This window comes from Salvia splendens, chromosome 2 (assembly GCF_004379255.2).
Source record: "Salvia splendens isolate huo1 chromosome 2, SspV2, whole genome shotgun sequence".
Classification (NCBI taxonomy): domain Eukaryota; kingdom Viridiplantae; phylum Streptophyta; class Magnoliopsida; order Lamiales; family Lamiaceae; genus Salvia; species Salvia splendens.
The window spans coordinates 31795500-31813075 of record NC_056033.1 but is presented as its reverse complement, the minus strand read 5'-3'; the positions used below and the strand labels follow the sequence as shown (position 1 = coordinate 31813075).

Here is a 17576-nt window from a genome sequence, read left to right as displayed (position 1 = left end):
CCCAATAACCCTTTTAAAAAGCGTGTCTAGAGCATTTGTCCTAGTGGCAAGGAACTTAGACATTATTGTATAAAGTGCCATGTTCGAGCCCTCTTGATGTCAGTTGTAGTTTCCTTTTTTCTATAGGAATTTATTTGTAATTTCCAATTTCCTCCAATAGGAGTTTATTTTATAAAAAAAAACCCTTTTAAAAAGCGTCCCACAAACTTATAATATTATATTAATAGATCACACACTTTAAAACATCAAATGCCAAAAGGTCTGTGGACTTGGCCCAAGAGACGAAATTGAATCCAGCTAGGCCTAGTTATGTTAAGAACGGATTCTCAGGGCCTAAAGTTGGGTCAGTGGTCTACAAATTATTGGGCCCAAAAATACTTTTACTATCTCATTCCTATTTTGACAACTAGTTTTATTTTCTCCTTTGAAAATGCCATATAAGATTTCTGAACCAGATTTTATTAAATTTAATAACAATAAACTTCATGAATTACGAACTCATCTCATGGTTCTTTGGCTTTTAGCATTTGGAATTGCCTGTATCGGATCCACAGTCAAAATTGGTCTCCCTATCTATTAAATTGGTCTCTCAATAATTAATGGTCCAAACATTATCTAACCACTGCGTGACACCCTCCATGACCTCATCTTATGACAAATGTTGTATGCCATTTCATTAAGTACAGTACTATATTATCAAAATAACCGAGCTTATATATAATCATAGAAAAAGACGAATGGAATAAAGATAATACTTCCTCCGTCCCATAATAATATACTATCTCCTTTTTAATCTGTCTCACAAGAATATGCACTTTCTAATTTTAAAAACTCTTTTCTCTTTAATGAGGTGAGACACATTCCCCATTAATAATACTTTAATTACTCTTTCTCTCTACGTATCTCGTACTTTACTAATTTTGCATTAAAACCCGTGCCGACCCCACAGTGCATATTCTTTGGGGACGGAGGAAGTAATATGAATAATGTTAGTGGCACGAGGCCACCGGGTCGATGAGGTAAAAATCCGAGGTGTGGGTGGATGGGGCGGCAGGGCGTGCGCCCCATGAATCGGGGCGCATTATTTGACTAAATATGTTATATGTTATCTGGAGCATGCTTTTTGATATGGAAGAGTATAGTTTTTTCTGTTATTTAGTAGTACTATTATTTATGGTATTTTAAAACAGTTAATAAGAAAAAAAAAGTTAAAAATTTAGAGAAAAGATAAATGTACGTAATTGTAGATGTACATAATAACTCAATTATTTTGGGGACATAGAAAAGTTTGCAGAAACAATAAATTTATAGTTAGGTAAGAACAAATACACACAACCCTCAGCTTTCTTGATAATAAATTATTTCTCTTTTTTTTAAGTGAAGGAAACGACGCGTATGAGGTATCATATTCTATCATTCTTTACCTAATGATATTGGTAATTTGCTGTCACTGCCGGTTTATTAATAGCTAAATCGAGTTTCACACTATGACACACAACAAGAAACATGGAGGAAATTTCCAGTCCAGCACGACGCGCAACCAAATTCAATTATTTTTCGTGTTATAAATACTAACATAACATCGCCTACTCATTATTCAAGTTCTAAATTAACAGGAATTCTCATAATCCCATCTGCAAACTTTGATTTCATATCATAAAGATCAAGAAAAGATAGAATAAAATGGAGCGCAGAGTTACATCTCTCTACATTCTAGCCCTCGTCATTTCTTGTATTGTTATGTTTTGCAATGCTCAAGAAGTAGGTATGTATGCAAAATCACCTTCCTCTTAGAATTCTCAACCATTGTTTAGATTTAGATTGTGACCTTTTTTTTTTGTGTGGTTTCAGAGAATGAAAGGGAGTTTGATTATGGGGCAAAAAGTGAAAAGGGTCCAAAAAATTGGGGAACAATGAAAAAAGAATGGGGTGCATGCAACAATGGCACTTTGCAATCCCCAATAGATATGTCAAATGAAAGAGTAAAAATAATTTCAAAGCCGGAAAATAGGATTTACAACGTTGGTAATGCAACTGTCAAGAATAGAGGGCATGATATACAAGTAAGTTTATTCAATTACTACTCTTATATATTTATATGTTAAAGATGAGCATATTTATGTTGATGCAGATTGAGTGGAGTGGTGGCGCTGGATCACTATTCATCAACGGCACCAATTACCCTCTCCGGTACGCCCATTGGCACTCTCCCTCAGAGCACACTATCAACGGCCGAAGGTACTCTCTTGTTAATATGTTTGTGTGAGGGTTCGTCGATGCACACCAGAATTCCACATTAGTGCTGCGTCTCATCTAGTATTGATGGTTGTTAACAACAGGTACGACATGGAGCTGCATTTGGTGCACCTAAGCACGGATCCAAATCTTATAAATAGGATAGCCGTTGTCGGAATCTTGTACAAGATCGGAACACCTGATCAATTTCTTTCCAAGGTACTAACAAGATACGATAACTAACAAATTTGTTATTTACAATTTCTCTAATTTCACTGCCTAATCGTGTATCAATATTCACAGTTAATGGCAAATATATCATCGATCGTTGATAACAAGGATGAAGAGAGTGCTTTGGGAATGGTGGACCCCAACGATATACAGTTTGGTAGCAAGAGATTTTACAGATATTTGGGGTCACTCACAGTCCCTCCATGTACCGAAGGAGTTATTTGGACACTTAATAAAAAGGTATAACTTCAATTAAACCACCACTTATTTTTCTTAATTCATAAATTTAAATGTGGAAGTTGAATATCTGATCAATCATTTTAATGATCTTTAGGTGAAGACTGTTTCCAGAGATCAAGTTAGATTGATGAGAGAAGCTGTTCATGATGTAAGAGATGATGCAAAGTTGAATTATTCCCAATTTTATTCTATATTATATTTATGGTTTTATTGTTTAATTTGACAGTACGCAAAGGAAAATGCTAGGCCCTTGCAGCCTCACAACAACCGGGATTTGTACCTTTATGGGCCAGGAGATTCCAATTGATTCAATTTTTTTCTTCTTATTATTATTTTGACCTATGTATACATTTATTAATGATTTCGATGAGCTGGGAATTTTGATGAGTTAATTTAATCTAGTCCAATTTCATCTTTTAGTTAATCCTCTGCTAATAGAAGTAATGAATATATTGACGAAGAAAGTATAGGATTCATAATCACGTTAAAGATTACACGGTGGTGGTGTTCAGTTGACAAGATAAAATAATACCAAGATATAATCTAGGATTGAATTGTAGGATTATTTTAGTCATAGGAGATTAGCTATGACATATTTTTTAAATGGTATAGACAACATATTTAGAGAAGAAAGCAATGGGAGAAGATTATTGTATTTTGATTGAATGATAAAATGGTACTCAACACCCATATATTTATAGGGATGTTGGTGACTTTTGAGATCCTACAATAAATGTATATTCATGGAACTACACTACTATTGGAACAATGCATGCACATCTTCAATGCTTCTTGGAACTCCATTCTTGGAACTCTATTCTTCTTTAATGCTTATTGATACTTCCCATTTTCTCAACACTCCCCCTCAAATTGAGTGGTGGGATCTCCAAAACTCAATTTGGAAAGCACATCTTCAAAGCTCCTTGAGTTGACTGTTTTAGTTAGGATGTCGGCAAGTTGATCCTCAGAGCGAACAAAAGGGAGTTCGACAATCCCATTCTCAATGTTTTCTTTGATGAAGTGTCTGTCAACCTCCACATGCTTCGTTCGATCATGTTGTACTGGATTTTGTGAGATGCTTATAGCGGCTTTGTTATCACAATACAACTGGCACTTGCTTGGAGGGAGATTAATCTCTTTCATCAATCTCCTTAACCATAAAATCTCGGTCAACCCACTTTTAATCCCACGAAATTCTGCTTCGGCACTCGAAAGAGCCACCACCTTCTGCTTCTTACTTCTCCATGTTACCAAATTACCTCCAACAAAGGTAAAGTAGCCTGCTGTAGACTTCCTATCGTTTGGGTTCCCTGCCCAGTCAGCATCTGTATAACCATGAATCTCAAGATGCCCATTTTTAGCGAACAACACTCCATGCCCTGGAGTTCCCTTCAAATACCGACAAATCCTAAGTGCTGCCTCCATGTGATCTGTATGCGGCTTATGCATGAACTGACTTACGACCCCAACTGCATAGGCAATATCTGGCCTAGTGTGCGAGAGATATATGAGTTTTCCGACTAGTCGCTGATATCGACTACGGTCAGCCAACTTGGCTCCTTCTCTGATTTGTAATCCGTGATTAACTGCCAGAGGAGTGTCTGCTGGTTTACATTCCAGTAGGCCAGTCTCTGCTAGGATGTCCAAGATATACTTCCTTTGTCGCAGAAAAATTCCTTTGGTTGACCTTAGCACTTCAATCCCAAGAAAGTACTTGAGATTCCCCAAGTCCTTCGTCACCTGTAATAATCATCTCATCAACATATATGATTAAACATGTGATCTTATCACCCTGCTTCTTAAAAAATAGCGTATGGTTTGAATTGCTCTGTGTATATCCATAGCTAATCATTGCCCCAGCAAACTTCCCAACCCATACTCTTGGAGATTGCTTCAATCCATACAAGGTCTTCCTCAATCGGCACCCTTCACCTGCTTTAAAATCTGTTGCAAAACCTGGGGGTGCCTCCATGTAAACTTCTTCTTCCTTCTTCAACTCTCCATGTAGGAAGGCATTCGTCACATAAAACTGGTGTAATGGCCAGTCCCTATTAGCAGCAATGGATAACAACACCCGAATTGTGTTCATCTTAGCTACTGGAGAGAAGGTCTCAGAATAGTCAACTCCATATGTCTGAGTATAGCCTTTTGCGACAAGTCGTGCCTTGTACCTTTCTATCGAGCCATCAGGTCTTCTTTTGATAGTGAAGACCCATCGACAACCCACTAGTCGCTTCCCTTCTGGTAGAGCACATTTCTCCCATGTGTGGTTTCGAATCAGTGCATCAATCTCTTTTTTCATTGCTTCCCTCCAATGCTTGTATTTCATAGCTTCTTCCCATGTCTGTGGTATTTCTTCTTCCTCATATAGTGCATTCTCGAAAGCCCGAGCCATCTCTGATAAATGGCCTTTGGCTAGGTTCACAACAGAGTACCGTTTTTTCTTGTCAATCCTCTCTGGCGTATACCTTTTGGGTGGAACTCCTCTGTTTGACCTTGGTGGAAGTATGTACCTCCAAGTGTCAGGGTCAACTCCTTCGACCTCGACTTCCTCAATTTCCCTTTCTTCGGCCTCAATTGAATTTTCTTCTGCACTTACAGTGTTAGCCAAACAATTATCTGTATCCACAGGATTACTTACATTGGATAACCTTAACGGAGAAATATTTGAGGCGATGCCACTTTCTACGATGGACTCTACCACATCAGAGACTTGCTCAGCGGAATTGCTTACTGTTTTCTCTGATAGATCCGCATCAGGATTGTTTGGCGTTGGCAGTGGCATTGAGATCCAACTTAGCGGGTCCGTATCATTGTTATCCCTAACATTACTCTCCCCCTGACCGCTAAGATGGGTAAAGAAGTACTCAGTTTCAAGAAAGTTGCAGTTCATTGTAACAAACATCCGGTTGGACTTTGGATCGAAACACCTATACCCCTTTTGATTTACCCCATATCCTACAAAAACGCATTTGATAGTGCAAGGGGATAGTTTAGTTCTTTCATATTTAGGAATGTGGACAAAAACGGAGCATCCGAAGACACGAGGTTCAAGAGTCAAGGGCGGAGGAATTTTTGTGAAGGTGGACAAGACTTGTAGAGGAGTTTTGTGTTTGAGAATACTTGTGGGCAATAGGTTTAAGAGATAGGCTGAGGTGGCAATGGCTTCTGGCCAGAAGTGTTTCGGGGCTTTTGACTCTATAAGCATAGAACGAGTCATTTCGAGGAGGGATCGATTTTTCCTTTCAGCCACACCGTTTTGTTCGGGAGTATGAGCACATGTGGTTTGGTGTATAAGGCCTTTGTTTTGGAAGAGTTGTTTCATGGTAGAATTAACGAACTCCCCCCCATTATCTGACCGAAGGACCTGAATGGTTTTGTGAAACTGAGTTTGGATAAGGTTATAGAAATGGGTAAAGTGTGACAAAACTTCAGATTTTTGTTTCATGAAATATATCCAGGTCATGCGAGTGCAATCATCCATAAAAACTAAGAAATATCGAAAACCTTGCCCCCCAATAACTGGTGCGGGCCCCCAAACATCAGAGTGTACTAAGGCAAATGGGGTTTCAACACGAGTATTACTTAATGGGTAAGAGTTCCGATGACTTTTGGATAAAAGACAAGTTTCACAGTACATGTCATGCTTAGGAATAATACTAGGAAATAACAATTTTAAGTAACCGATAGATGGATGACCCAAGCGCAGATGCCAAAGCCAAGCTTTCCGGTCAGTTGATCCGTGAGTTAACATGGCAGTCCCTTTTTGAGCTATCTCATCCACATAGTAAAGCCCATCACATTCAGTGCCACGCCCAATTATCTCTCCGGTTCGGATATCCTGCAACATACAAAATTGTGGTTGCATTAGTAACGTACAATTCAATTCCTTTGTGACATGACTAATGGATAATAACTTATGAGACATCGAAGAAATATAAAGACAATTTGATAACTGCAAAGTTGGGGAAATGTTAACGGTTCCAGCCCCCTCAATCACCGTAAATTCCCCATTGGCAGTTTGGATATGAGATTTTAGAGGTTTCTGAAGGTTGGTAAGGTCTGAGGGATCATATGTTATGGTATCGGTTGCCCCACAGTCAAAAATCCATTTATCATTTTTCTCATGGCCATTAGATACTGCACACACAACTCCAAGCTTCTCGAGAGGCTGAAATCGATTTTGGCAAGTGGTTTGGGAAATTATGGAATTTTCAGGAGATTTGGGGGCTAATTGTGACTGAGAATTTTGGTGGGGTAAAACCTGCAATTTCCCAAAGATTTGGGGGCTTCCAATAAAAGAGCCCCCTAACCCTAATCTACCTGAATCGGGCGCCGCCTCTCCCCTCATCAATTCTTCACTCCAATCGTGAATTACACTCCCACTTCCGCTGGCAACGAAGTTTGCTGCCCCGGTTGTGTTCGCCGGCTGAGCAGCTTCATTTCTGGTCCTTCCTCCTAGCTGGACAGCACTGGCGGTTTGCGCGACCCCCTGCACGGCGTTGCCTCCGTCGCCTCCAACTGCTGCGGCGGCGTGCCCGCCACGGTTCCAGGGTGTTTGCGGTTGCGGCGGCTTGCCGTGCTTCTCTTCCCACCAATCTGGATATCCAACTAGTTCAAAGCATGAATCTTTTGTGTGTCTTTTCCGTTTGCAGTAGGAACACACCAATTTGACTTGTCTTCTTCATCACTTCGCCGATTTCTATCATTGCCACTGCCGCGACCACCACTGTTGCTGCCGCGACCACCACCGTTGCTGCCGCGACCGCCACCCCGAGAGCCGCCAGTAGGGTTCTGCCACCCTCGGATGGCGAGGCCAGTTCCAATTCCATCCATGGCAGCTGCTTCGCCGGTGTTTGCCTGTTGTAACACTCGGAGTCATGTCTCCTCCTGCTGAATCAGGTTGTACGCATGGTCGACGGAGGGAAGCGGGTCCATTTTCAGTATCTCCCTCTTGGTTGTTTCATATTTGCTATCAATTGCATAGAGAAACTGACATACTCTCTGATCTTGTATGAATTTGTTATGAATCTCCATATCATCTGGACATTTCATTGGGTTCGTCTATTTTTGGTCGATTGAAATCCAGATCTCTCCCAACCGGCTCCATATTTCTTCTAATGAACTGCTTCCTTGTCTCAGTGTGGTTGCTTTGAACTGAAGATCATACACCTGGATTTTATCTCTTCCGCTCCCATATGTGACGGCCAACGCATCCCATATATGCTTTGCCGTCGGATGTTGTGAAACTCGACTGACCAGTCGAGGCTCAATGTTTTGTATTAACCAAGTGATCACACAGTGATCGGCTTGTTCCCATTGTATGAAGGCTGGATCGGTTCGCGGTGGGGAAGGAGGCACTCCGGTGATGTGAGATACCATTCCCCGACCGCTTATTGCCGTCTTCATCAATACGGACCAAAGGGCGTAATTTTCTCCATTCAACTTATTCCCACCAATGTGGAGGGGCTGCGTGTCAATTCTGAATGGCATGGCAGCTGTTTCTGGTGGATTTGGTTGGTTCATCGCAAAACTATTGCGCATAAAGTTGGCAAATTGCCGGGCAAATTCATCTGCCATAGATGAATCTGAGGTTTCGGTTACTATATAGTTGTCATTTGACATTTTGGCTTATGGTTATAGGTACAACGGAAAAAGGAAAAACAAAAAAACGGGAAGGGGCCGAGAAAGGTATCAAGGACGATGATGATACCTTATCTGAGTCCAAACCCGCTCTGATACCATGTTAAATGGTATAGACAACATATTTAGAGAAGAAAGCAATGAGAGAAGATTATTGTATTTTGATTGAATGATGAAATGGTACTCAACACCCATATATTTATAGGGATGTTGGTGACTTTTGAGATCCTACAATAAATGTATATTCATGGAACTACACTACTATTGGAACAATGCATGCACATCTTCAATGCTTCTTGGAACTCCATTCTTGGAACTCTATTCTTCTTTAATGCTTATTGATACTTCCCCTTTTCTCAACAATATTATCTCATGATTATCCATCTAGGATTGAGTTGTGAGAATAAATTTCATGAACCAAGCAGATTATTTAATCCCGGATACAATCTTGCAAACCGAAAACCCCCGGTGATGAGTAGATTAACTTGTACAAAGGCTAAGGCTAAGGCTAAGCAGCCTAAGCTGAAGATGGATTAACACGTTGTTCCTAAGTAGTGAAGGAATAAAGGAACAACACTATCTTCAGCTTCGTGCATGAATATGTGTGGTAGTTTACCTCAGATGTTATCCCACAGTGGATCCAAACCTAAAACAGAGCAACATAAATAGGTCTTTTCAAATAATTCTACATAATTAAACAAGCCAAAGCTTAATCTATTTTCTCACCATTTTGTTCCGACGCACTTGAGGCTGTGGAGATGTGTGGTATGGCAACGTTGCCAAATTTAGAGATATAGCCAAATTTTTCATTATTTAGTAATCGACCGCTTCAAAATATGAGAAATAAGATAAAAAGATAGAGAATAATGTAGAGATATTAGGCTATAATGGTATGATACCATTAGGAGTCCCGTTGACTTTTCTGGACTCATTTTATAAAAATGATAGTAATAAATAATTGAAGTAGAGAAATGGTAAAATAAGATAGAGAATAATATAGAGAAGATTATTATCTCTCTTACTTTACCATTTCTCCACATTAACTATTTATTATTATTTTTATAAAACGAGTGCAGAAAAGTCAACGAGACTCTTAATGATTGACGGATGAAGTAATTCATTATTAAATGATTGGCGGGACTAAGCTACACTTCACAACCATCCTTTTTATATATTGGATAAATTAATAGTCTTTCTGTTTCCTTAAAATAGAAACTAATATTTCCTTTTTGGTTTGTTTCCAAAAATATAAACTTTTCATTTTAGAAAATGGACCTCACAATCCACGAATACAAATTCCACTACTTTTTCTTTTCATCTCTTATTTTACACATTTTTTCTCTTCTACTATTTTACTTTACCAATTTTGCATTGAAATACATGTTATTCCAAAGTTCTTATTTTTAGAAAACGAAGAGAGTATAAGAAAAATTTAGTCTAGTCAAGGCTAAATGTAAGCTTTCATGTGGATTTTGGTTGGAGACTTAGAGCATCAGCAATGGGGCGGACAATAGCCCGCCCGATGCGTCGGGCGCGCTATCGTCCGCCATTGTGGCACCGCGGACGACGTACGATGCGTCGTCTACGCCCGACGCTTAGTCCGCGGACGAAGCGCGGATGATATGACATCGTCCGCCCACTATGGGCGACTCGGACGATGGCGCGAACGATGCAACGCGTTTTAGTTTTTTTTATTTTAAAATTCGAAAATTTTGTTTTATATATATACCCTGGCTTCACTTTTCATTTGTAACTTTTCGATTCACTTTTCAACTCTCAAATTACGCTATACAATGGATTTCGGTGGATATTCAAGTCCTAATAGCCCGACGTTTGAAGATGTCGCACGGTGGCCGGGTACACAACCTGGCGAATATCGGTCGTTCGACGCCAACCAGACGTACGATCCGGACTACAGTACGGATTCGCACGGTCTCTCCGACATGGAGCCGTCGCCAACTCGCCATGCCCCCGCCGCCGCCCCCTCCGCCGACGAGCCCTCGGCCGCCCCCCTCCCGCCAGAAAGAAGCGGACCAAGCACGTCGCGAGGAAGTTGCCACCTCCGGCAACGAACGAAGAGTACGCCCCCGACCGTACGAACTACCGGCAGGATGAAACCCTCGTCTTGGCGAGGTGTTGGGTGGATATATCGGAGGACCCGATATTCGCCAACAACTAGAAGCAGCTCGCGTACTGGGAGCGCATCGCCGAGGTCGCCGCCGTCGAGGCCACCCCATCCGCCGCACCCGCCAAAAAGAAGCGCACCCGGCATCGCGCGTACAAGTTGCCACCTCCGGAAGTATGTGAAGAGTACGCACCCGGCCGTACAAACTACCAGCCGGATGAAACCCTCATATTGGCGATGTGTTGGGTGGATATATCGGAGGATCCGATATTCGCGAACAACCAAAGGCAGATCGCGTACTGGGAGCGCATCGCCGAGCGCTACAATGAGGCGAAGCCGCCGAGAGCGTACGAGCGCCAACGGGAGTAGCTCCGCAAGCACTTGGACCAGGTGAAGAAGCAAATCAACATGTTCTCGTCGGAGTACGAGAAGTGCGCGCGGGGGCAGGGGATCGGCGAGAGTTTGAGCGACGTGCGCTCCAAAGCGCTGTTGTCGTACCAGTCCATGTACGGCGAGTTCAAGCACGAGGCCAACTGGGCGCTCTTGAGGGACAAGCAGAAGTTCCAAGGCGGGATTGTGCACACCGGGGGGGGGGAAGAGGTCGAAGGCCACCGAAGCTGGTGGTGGAACGAGCAGCGACTGCGGAATCGTCCTGTAGACCTCAACCGGACGTACATGGAGGACGATAGTACCGGCACACCGATGTCCTCCCTGCTTCCCATAGGCGTCAAGGCTGCGAAGGCCAAGGGGAAGGCTACGGCGACATCATCCTCGACCGCCGCAACCCCATCGTCGTTCCCGGCCCCGACCCCGAAGGCCGCCGCCTTTGAGTCGTTGGCAACAGCCTCGATGGCGGGGACGTTGTTGCAGAAGCACAAGGCCCTCAAGAAGTGTACGGACCCCGACGAAGCCGAATATCTCCGGACGTTGATCGATGAGCTGCGCCGGAAGTTAGGAATTGCGTAGATTAGCCGGTTTTTAGTGTAACTTGAATCGTGTAACTTTTTCTGTAATCAATATTCGCCGATTTTTAATTACTCGTTCTTTTTTTTGTTAATTTTAGTTTGCATACTATATTTGAAAATATTTAAATTAATTAAACAAAACAATAGTACAACTGATGACGTGGCGCGCCTTAGGGCGCCCCACTGCAGGTGGAGGGTAGGAGGATAAAACTGATGACGTGGCGCGCCATAGGGCGCCCCACCGCTAATGGTCTAAGAGAGACTTTGATTTCGACTTTTGCCACAAATTCAATTTAAATTTAATTTGTTGAGATCCTTATATTCTATTGACCATTAATACACCGATTTTCCGTTTTTATCAAAATATTTGCCTAAATACGTACTTGGTGATCGATCTTAACCATATTTTTCCACAGTAGTAAATAATTTTGTAATCACTCTTCACCATGTTTTGCCATAGAAAATTTGAGTCGTTATTCATATTTCTCTCCAATTTACTGCAACGTTAGGTACGAATAAAATATTTGCTTCCCCGGCCACCCACAACTTTCTTGTAATAGAACATACTAATTTTTTTTGGTGTAAAGGCGACGACGCGTATGAGGTATCATGCATATTCTATTATTCTTTACCTATAAATAGATATGGGTAATTTGTTGGTACCGCCGATTTATTAATACCCTCTTCATCCATGAATAAATGTCTCATTTCTGACCGGTTTAAATTTTAAAAAATTAGTTGATTTTATTAAAGAAAGTGGTAGAAAAAAATTAGTGAAAACTAGAAAGTGAGTCATACTCTTATATACTCCATTAATTATGAATTAGTATAATGTGGAGTTCATTTGCTAAATATTGTAAAAAGAAATGAGACATTTAATGGTGGATGGTGGACGGAGGGAATATATACTAATCGAGTTTCACATTATGATACTCACCGACTTTGAAGAAGCATGCAGATAATTTCCATTTCAGCACGATGCACAACCAAATTCAATTATTTTTCTTGTTATATTTACCCACATAACCTCACCTAATCATAATCCCATCTGCAAATACTTTTTCTATCACAAAGATACAAGAAAGAGAGAAAAAATGGAGAGTAGAATTAAATCTCTCTACATTCTAGGTCCCCTTTGTTATTTCTTGCATTGTTCTGTTTTGCAATGCTCAAGAAGTAGGTATGTATGCGAAATCACCTTCCTCTTAGAATTCTCAACCATTGGGTTTTATTTGGGATATTGGTCTCTAAAATCATGAACTTTGCCCAAAATTTGGTATTTTTCACGAGCTTTAAAATTGGTCTAGAATATCACAAACTTTGCACTTTGTTTGGTATTTTCCAAACTAACCCAAATAAGATATTTTCAGCAAAATCTTATTTTAAGTGAGCAACTGTGTTACATTTATGGTATTTTAAACCACTTTATAAGTTCATAACAAGTAGGATAAAAAGTCACGTAGAAAACGACATTGATTTAATTGTGTCAAGTATGATAAAAATGTCTCGTAAGTTAGTCAAATATGGTGATAGACATGCCGTGGGAAATACCAAACAAAGTGCAAAGTTTGTGTTATTCTAAACAAATTTTAAAGTTCACGAGAAATACCAAATTTTGAACAAAGTTCATAGTTTTAAAGACCAATATCCCTTTTTATTTTGATTGTGTGACTTTTCTGGTTTCAGAGGATGAAAGGGAGTTTGATTATGGGGCAAAAAGTGAAATGGGTCCACGAAATTGGGGAAAGATAAAGAAAGAATGGGGTGCATGCAACAATGGCACTTTGCTATCTCCTATAGATATTTCAGATGAAAGAGTAAAAATAAATTCAAAGCCGGAAAATACTAAGATTTACTACAAAGTTGGTAATGCAACTTTGAAGAATAGAGGGCATGATATACAAGTAAGATAATCACTAGATATTGATATATGTTTAAGATGAAAGGTTAAACATATTTATATTGATGCAGATCCAGTGGAAGGGCGGCGTTGGATCACTATTCATCAACGGCACCGATTACCCTCTCAAGTATGCCCACTGGCACTCTCCTTCGGAGCACACTATTAACAGCCAAAGGTACTGATTTGTGTGAGGGTTCGTCGATACACACCAGAATTCCACATTAGTATATGTCTCAACTAGTATTGATGGTTCCTAACAACAGGTACGACATGGAGCTGCATTTGGTGCACCAAAATACAGATCCTAAATTAATAAATACGATAGCCGTCATCGGAATCTTATACAAGATTGGAACACCTGATCCATTTCTTTCCAAGGTACTACTAACTAGTAATTTAATTTTTCTAATTTCAACACCTAATCGTGTCAAAATTCACAGATTATGTCAAATATATCCTCGATTGTTGATAACAAGGACAACGAAAGTACTCTGGGAATGTCGATATTCAAATTGGTAGCGAAAGATTTTACAGATATTTTGGGTCACTCACAGCCCCTCCATGTACAGAAGGAGTTATTTGGACCCTTAAGAGCATCCGCAATGGCGGACTTCGACGCGGAATTCCCACGAACGTGGCGAAATTCCATGGCGGACGTCCGCCATTAGGCCACACACGCGCGGATACGGAATTCGGAAGAGGACGTCGCAAGTCCGCGGCCTTTGGCGGAATTCCGCGCGGAATTCTGTCCTGACATCTGCCATTGCATGGACTGTCACGGAATTCCGGCCTTTGCAATAATTTTTTTTTTATTTTCCATAAATACATCCCGTTGAACTTCATTTCATTCGCACGACTTGTTTTAACGAGTATCTCTCTCTCTAAATACCTTTCTTTCGAATCATCAATGGAGCACCACGATAGCGATTCTTCTCCCACCTCGAGCGATTCACCGGTGCCGCATTTTCCCATCGGCATGAGTACGGAATTTTCCCAGTCGATGTCCCAAATTCCGAGGATGTTGCCCCAATCTCAAATGCCATCGGGCATGATGCCGGGGTACTACAACATGTACCCACAGTGGTATGGGATGAAGCCCCAGATGCTGGGGAAGATGATGCCCGGACGATGCATGGATCGCCTGGCGCTTCGGGGGGGGTAGGCCGCTGGTCCCTCAATCGCTGGTGGACAACATCTATCGGCCCTTTATGGACTTACTGTCGACGGACAACCCGGTGAGTCCTCCTCTCGACACTCAGTTCGTTGGCGTCGACAAGTTCTCGTTCGATGAGTTGGGCCTTTCTCCGATCCAAGAGACTCCGCCGGCGACAGAGAGGAGGGGGAGGCCAGGGCGAGGGAGGGGCAGGGGACGGGGCGTCCCGACGTACGCTGCTGACGTGGATGATGGATCCAGCGGGACCAAGCAGACCATCTGGAGCTCGGACGAGTGCGTCGCGCTAGCGAAGACGTGGATCAGTGTGGTTGAGGATCCATACGTCGGGGCGAACTAGCACATCTACCGGATGTGGTGGCGCATTAACCAGAGCTACCTCCAGTTCAAACCAACGGCGGGGAAGCCCCACAACTCCGAGCAATGCCGGAAACAGTGGGATCGGTTGAAGAAGCCGCTCAGCCGTTTTGCCGGCATTTACACAAACAACCTCTGCTCGGCAACCAGCGGCATGTCCGCCGAAGATGTGAAGCTGCTGTCTCACCAGCAATTCCCCGACTCCGAAAAGGGCTTTGGAGAATTCAAATATTGGGATGTGTATCTCGCGGTGCAGGATTCGCCCAAGTTCAGTGAGGGTGTGGAATCCGGCTGGCGGAAGCGGACGAGGATCAGCGCATCCGGAGATTACAGCAGCAGTGCTGGTTCCACTGAACTCCCCCTCGCCGTTTCAGAGTTCCCCACTCCCACATCCTCCGCCCGCCGCCGTCGCCCGATTGGGAAAAGGTCCATGGCACGTTTATCGAGGGAAAGTCCCAGCGGATCCGCCTCTGCCGAGGCCCAATCGGCAGCACCCACCCAGTACGAGCCGGATCCCGAGAACCCCTCCTATGCCCGCATCGCCGCACACGACGCCTTGTTACGTGCGATGCAGGAATGGCGCTCAGCGACCGACCCCCACTACAAGCCGAAGCTTAGACCCCTCCTCAACAGTATGCGCCGCGACTTGGGGTTCGACGCGATGACGGATAGCGATGGCGAGGGTGGCGGCGGCGGCGACAGCGAGAGGGGCGGCGACGGGGACGGCGAGGGAACCGGCGGCGAGGAATCCGAGGAGTGAGGAACCGGTTTTTTAAAAAATAATGTACTTTTTAAAAATTAATTATGTATTTTTTAATGTAGTATGCTTTTTTTAAAATAACGTGTGTTCGTTTTCTTTGTATTCGCATCGAACTTTTAATTCCGGAAATTGGTTAATTTGTGAATTTGTGAATTTTTTTATGTGGAAATTCCGTCGGGAATTCCGCATGGGAATTCCGCCACTGTGCAAAGGGAATTCCGTATGACGTGGCAGAGCAGCGGGAAGTCCTTATGACGTGGCAGAGCAGTGGGAAGTCCTTATGACGTGGCAGTGGGAATTCCGTCGGGACATCTGCACCACTGCAGATGCCCTAATAAAAAAGGTACTACTCCATATAACTTCAAATAAACCACATTATTATTCCTAATTCACAATTTAAATGTGGAAATTGAATATCATGATCGATCATTTTAACGACCTTAGGTGTAGACGGTTTCCAGAGAACAAGTTAGGTTGCTGAGAGAAGCTGTTCATGATGTAAGATTTTTGAATTATTCCCAATTTGATTTTATAGAGTATATATTTATGGTTTTATTGTTTAATTTGGCAGTACGCAGAGGAAAATGCTAGGCCATTGCAGCCTCTCAACAACCGGGATTTGTACCTTTATGGGCAAGGAGATTCCAATTGATTCATCTTTTTTACCTTTATAACTAGGAATGGTGATGGGCTGGGATTTTGAAGAGATTATTTCATCTTACTCCATTTCAAATACAACTATTAGTTAATCTCCCTGCTAATAGAAGTCATGATAATATTGATATAGAAAGAATACATTTTCGTATCATCTAGTCCGATTTATTATGATAGCTAAACTTAATTTGATATCAATCTTATTAGTTATTATTACTCGAATCAACCAAACATCTTATTAAAATTAACTAAGAGCATCAGCAATGGCGGACGTCCACGCGGAATTCCCACCGGCGTGCGGGAATTCCGTGGCGGACGTCCGCCATTGTGCGTCCCTTCCATGGATACGGAATTCCACGAAGGAATTCGCAGTTCCGTGGCGTTCCGCGGAATTCCGCGGGGAATTCCGTGCGGACTTCCGCCATTATATTGACGCCCGCGGAATTCCGCGCGGAATTCCCGTTTAATGCATTAAATATTTTTTTTCGGTTCCTATATATACATCCCGTTGAACTTCATTTCATTCACACCACTTGTATTAGCAAGTTTCTCTCTCTCTAAATTTCTTTTATATATCCGTAATGACCGGTAGTGGTAGTGGTAGTATTGGTGGTGGTGGGCATTATGAACACATGATGCAGATGATACACGCACGTGTGCGGGAGGCCACAGAGAGGGAGGAACAAGCGGCCTCTGCGCCGGCGGTGCCTCGACCCATCCATCGTCGCACTATAGTGCCCCGGGATCACCTCGCTGCCCACAGGCGGTTGTACGAGGATTACTTTGCGTCGGAGCCATGGTTTGGGGAGAACCTATTCCAGCGACGGTTTAGGATGCATCGGCCGCTCTTTATGCGTATCGTGGGGGCTTTGGAGCGTCGATACGGGTATTTTAGGGTGCGGGAGGATGCGGCCGGTAAACCCGGCCACACGCCGATTCAGAAGTGCACTGCCGCAATTAGGCAGTTGGCATACGGAGGTTCGGCCGACATGTTCGACGAGTACCTCCACATCGTCGAGGCGATTGCGCGCGACTGCCTGAAGTATTTTTGTCAGGGCGTTAGAGAGATATTCGGGGATAGGTATCTTCGGAAGCCTACCCCCGAAGATTGTCAGGCTCTGCTGGATATGCACGGGAATCAGCACGGCTTTCCAGGGATGTTAGGCAGCATAGATTGTATGCACTGTGAATGGAATAACAGCCCCGCTGCCTGGAAATGGATGTACACTACTGGTTTCAAGGCCAAGAATCCCACGATGATCCTTGAAGCGGTAGCTGACTACCGGTTGTGG

The 17576-nt window shown here is 42.8% G+C and overlaps 1 protein-coding gene and 1 pseudogene across 1 annotated transcript; both read left to right on the top strand.

The window, feature by feature from the left end:
* Window positions 1-1523: 1523 nt before the first annotated feature.
* Window positions 1524-3107, top strand: LOC121769007 (alpha carbonic anhydrase 7-like). Its single transcript, XM_042165647.1, has 7 exons — window positions 1524-1765; window positions 1852-2063; window positions 2132-2238; window positions 2340-2454; window positions 2539-2706; window positions 2801-2854; window positions 2933-3107. Exons 1-7 carry the CDS (start codon window positions 1684-1686, stop codon window positions 3011-3013), a joined length of 819 nt encoding a protein of 272 aa, XP_042021581.1. The 5' UTR covers window positions 1524-1683; the 3' UTR covers window positions 3014-3107.
* An 8216-nt stretch (window positions 3108-11323) lies between these two features.
* LOC121778384 lies at window positions 11324-16282 on the top strand (annotated as a pseudogene).
* Window positions 16283-17576: the final 1294 nt, after the last annotated feature.

What these genes read in the sequence shown, in the direction of transcription:
- LOC121769007 (XM_042165647.1), top strand. Translation starts at nt 1,684, where the DNA reads ATGGAGCGCAGAGTTACATCTCTCTACATTCTAGCCCTCGTCATTTCT. An exon ending in TTGCAATGCTCAAGAAGTAG is followed by an intron (nt 1,766 to 1,851) that starts GTATGTATGCAA and finishes GTGTGGTTTCAG; the next exon opens with AGAATGAAAGGGAGTTTGAT. An exon ending in TGAGAGAAGCTGTTCATGAT is followed by an intron (nt 2,855 to 2,932) that starts GTAAGAGATGAT and finishes TTAATTTGACAG; the next exon opens with TACGCAAAGGAAAATGCTAG.